Source organism: Meleagris gallopavo, chromosome Z (assembly GCF_000146605.3).
Source record: "Meleagris gallopavo isolate NT-WF06-2002-E0010 breed Aviagen turkey brand Nicholas breeding stock chromosome Z, Turkey_5.1, whole genome shotgun sequence".
NCBI classification, from domain to species: Eukaryota; Metazoa; Chordata; class Aves; order Galliformes; family Phasianidae; genus Meleagris; species Meleagris gallopavo.
The window spans coordinates 49,036,170-49,040,288 of NC_015041.2; the positions used below are offsets into that span (position 1 = coordinate 49,036,170).

A 4,119-nucleotide genomic window follows, 5' to 3' on the forward strand; every position below is an offset into this window, starting at 1 on the left:
TCCGACGCCGACACGGGGCCGAGCGCTGCCATTTCGTCATCGCAGAGACGGGTGCCGTGTCTGTTCGGCTGGGACAGTGAGTGAGCTCCGGGATACCCGTGCAGCGCTGTGCGAGGAGGAGCTGTGGTGGGGAAGCTGAGCCCCGCGCCGAGCGGGCTGTTCTGCTTCCCCTCTGTCGTCGGCAGTTTGTGTTTTCAGTTTCTGACCTAAGGCTGTGATTCGAAAACGTTCTGAAGTGGTTAGTCACACTTCCTTAGCGCTGGTGGAAGGCTAGTTTAGTCTGACCAAGTGCTGGGCCAAACACTTTGTATCCTGGAATCTGAAGGTAATGAAGGCATATTAAGAGGCAGATTTCAAAGGGCAATCATCAGGATGTCTGGCTTGCTTTTGTACCCAAATGCTGTCAGGGTAAGAACACTTCCTGCAAATAATGACACTAAGAAAGCCGTGAGATCAGCACTTATCCCACTCCCATTGCTGTGTTTTGATTCTCAGCTCATTTCCTTAGCATCTTTTCTGTGCTGGGGTCTGTCTGTCCCAGCAGTTCTGGGAAGCTCCTGCGTTGGTACAAGGTAATAATTAAACAGTTCAGTGGGACAGGTAGAGGGCACATCATGGTTTGTTGCACTGCCAAAAGGGATTGCAGTGAATAATACACACAGGAAGTATTTCCAAAGGAAAAAGTCACAAGATACTCTTGCAGCAGAGGTTTCCAAGCATTCTCAGTAAAACAACATCTTTTTGTGAAACAAACAAACAACAACAACAACAAACACACAGTCTAGTAGTGGGACAGAAGATGGTTTTTTGATTTGAGAATTAGTTCTACTTACTTTTCTTAACATTTTCTTCTAGGTACTTGCATCTCTTGCTACAGGGCCCAGACAGAATAATGGCATTTTCTATGAAATTCGCACGTATGATGTTAAGCCATCAAAGATGAAGGAGTTTGTTGAATTGGTTCATAAGTGCCTGCACCTCCGCACAGCTCACTCAGAGCTAGTGGGATTCTGGACAGCAGAACTGGGATCAATGAACAAGGCTGTGCACGTCTGGAAGTATGGTATGCTCAGTGGCTCAGGGTGTCAGCAGGCAGGGATGCTGAGACTTCCCTCTGGTTACAGGCTGTTGTCTGTTGCTTTAACCATGAGTACAAAAGATGAAAAAATACCCACTATAGTGCAGCGTTGGTCTGTTGGATTGATTACGGTTATTCTTGAAAGTGGTCTTTCCTCTGAGTAGGTGTACAGAATGATAGAATCACCAGTGTTGGCAAAGACCTCCATGATCATCCAGTCAAGCCATATTGTACTACTACCAATATTTCCTTACTAAGCCATGTCCCTTAATACAACATCTGAACATTTCTTGAACACCTTCAGGAATGGCAACTCCACCACATCCCTGCACAGCCTGTTCCAGCTCCTGACCACTCTTTCTGTGTTTTTCCTGATATCCACTTGTATCTCCCCTGGCACAACTTGAGGCCATTCCCTCTAGACCTGTCACTAGTTATGTGGGAGAAAAGTCCTTCTTCCACCCTGCCACAACCTCCTTTCAGGTAGTTGGAGAGAGCGATAAGGTCTCCCCTGAGCCTTGTCTTGTCCAGACTGAACAATCCCTGTTCCTTCAGTTGCTCCCCATAAGACTTGTGCTCCAGACCTTTCATCAGCTTTGTTGCTCTTCTCTGACCATGCTCCAAGGACTCACCATCTTGTAATGGTGGGCCCAAAATTGAACATGGTACTTAAGATTCACCCTCACCAGTGAAGAGCACAGTGGGATGATCACTTCCCCACTCCTGCTGGCTATTTCTGATACAAAGCAGGAAGCCATTGGCCTTTTTGGCCACACTACTGGCTCACATTCAGCCAAGTGCTGACCAACGTCCCTAGGTCCATTTTTTCCACACATTCTTCCAGCCACTCGGCCCCACGCGTGTAGCATTGCCTGGGATTGTTGTGGCCAAAGTGCAGGCTCCAGTACTTGGTCTTGTTGGACTTCATCCCATTGGCCTCAGCCCAGTGATCCAGCCTGTCCAGATCACATTGTAGGGCCTTCCTACCTCAAGGCAGATCAACATTTCCTACCAACTTGGTGTCACCTGCAAACTTATCGAGGGTGCACTCAATGCCATCACCCAGGTCATCAATAAAGACATTGAACAGGACGGGCCCCAGTACTGATCCCTTAGGGAACACCACTTGTGACCAGTCACCAGCTGGTTTTAATTCCATTCACCACCACTCTCTGGGCCCAGCAAAGAATGTACCTGTCCAAGCCACGAGCTGGTTTTGGTAGACAACGTCAACAGCCTTTCCCTCATCCACCAGGTGGATCACTTGATCATAGAAGGAGATCGGGTTGGTCAGGTGGAACCTGCCTTTCATGAACCCATGCTGTCTGGGCTTCATCCCCTGGCTGTCCTGCACATGCCATGTGATCTCACTCATAATCATCTGCACCATAACCTTTCCTGACACTGATAACAGGATGACAGGCTTGCAGTTGCCTGGTTTCCCCTTATGACCCTTCTTGTGGATAGGTGTCACACTGGAAAGCCTCCATTCCTCTGAGACCTCTCCAGTTGACCAGGAATGCCGATAGGTGGTAGAAAGCAGCTTGGCTGTCGTCTCTGCCAGCTTCCTCAGCACCCTCAAAGTGGATTCTTGAAGATCTCCATGGACTTACAGCAGTTCAGGTGGAGTAGTAGGTCTCTTAACTATTTCCACCTGAACCATGGGGAGTTTATTCTGCTCTCCATCCCAGACTTCCAGGTCAGGGTAGAGTACCCTAGGAATAATTGTTCTGACTTTTAAAGACAGACGTAAAGAAGGCATTGAGAACTTCAGCTTTTTTCTTATCCTTGACGGTCACGTTCCCCGCCGCATCTGGTAAAGGATGGAGGTTCTCCTTAGCCCTTCTGTTACTGTTAATATATTTGTAAAAATATTTTCTGTTCTCTTTCAGCTCGGTAGCCAAGTTGAGTTCAAGTTGGGCATTTTCCTTTCTAGCTTTCTCCCTGCACATCCTAACAAATTCTTTGTACGCTCCCTGATTTGCCCGTCCTTTCTTCCACAGGAGGTAGCTTCTTTATTTCTTCTATTCTTCTGTTTCCTCAGGAAAATCTCCCTGTTCATCCACACTAGTCTTCTGCCCCACTGGCTCATTATATGGCACAGAGGGACAGCTTGTTCCTGTGCCTTTAAGACTTCCTTCTTGAGGAGCAACCAGCCTTCCTGGAACCATTTGCCCTTCATGATTGAATCCCAGGGACCCTCCTTACCACGGTCCTGATTAGTTCAAAGTCTGCCCTCCAGAAGTCCAAGGTAGAAGTTTTGTTTCCACCCCCCACCCCCTGACTTCACTAAAAACTAAGAACTCTACCATTTCATGGTCATCCCACACTCCTCATCACCCAGTCTCCCATCAGTCCTTCTCTGTGAACAGCAGATGTAGTGGGACACTGTCCCTGGTAGGCTCTCTTACCAACTTCTGTACAATCCAGAAACTTCCTAGGCTGCTTCTTCTGCACTACACTGTATTTCCAACATGTATCAAGAAGGTTGAAGTCCCCCATGAGAACAAGGGCTGGCGACTGCATAACTTCTGCCAGCTGCTTGTAGAACACCTCATCTGTCTCTTCATCCTTGTTAGGAGGTCTATAAGATGTCTGCCTTGTTGGCTCTTACCCTGATCCTTACCCATAGAGATTCAACCTTATCATTCCCACCCTCAAGCTAAACAATATTGACATGCTCTTCTAACATACAGAGCCAGCATGAGATGAGCTGCAGAGGAGTGCTTTGTTTATAGTAGGTTCCTCTCAGGTATGGCCAGCTCCTGAACAACACATCTTCACAGTATCAGAACAGACGAGAAAAGAATTGAGATTTCCTCAATGGGATCACAGAGTTATAAAATCACTTGAGTTGGAAGTGCCATCTAGTCCAACTCCTCTGCAGTTAACGTGGACAGCTATAGATGGATCAGGTGCTCATATCCCCATGCAGCCTGACCTTGAGTGTCTCCAGAGGTGGGGCATCTACCACCTCTCTGGGAAACCTGTGGCAGTGCCTGATCACTCTTATTGTAAAAAAAACTATTTTACAGCCAATA

The 4,119-nt window shown here is 47.5% G+C and overlaps 1 protein-coding gene across 1 annotated transcript in view; it reads left to right on the forward strand.

The window, feature by feature from the left end:
• Window positions 1-826: 826 nt before the first annotated feature.
• NIPSNAP3A (nipsnap homolog 3A) overlaps window positions 827-4,119 on the forward strand; it is a 7,610-nt gene continuing 4,317 nt past the window's right edge. Inside the window, exon 1 of the mRNA XM_031557350.1 lies at window positions 827-1,063. Within this exon, the coding sequence (XP_031413210.1) occupies window positions 940-1,063 (124 nt within the window). The 5' untranslated portion in view covers window positions 827-939. The remainder of the gene's footprint in view (window positions 1,064-4,119) is intronic.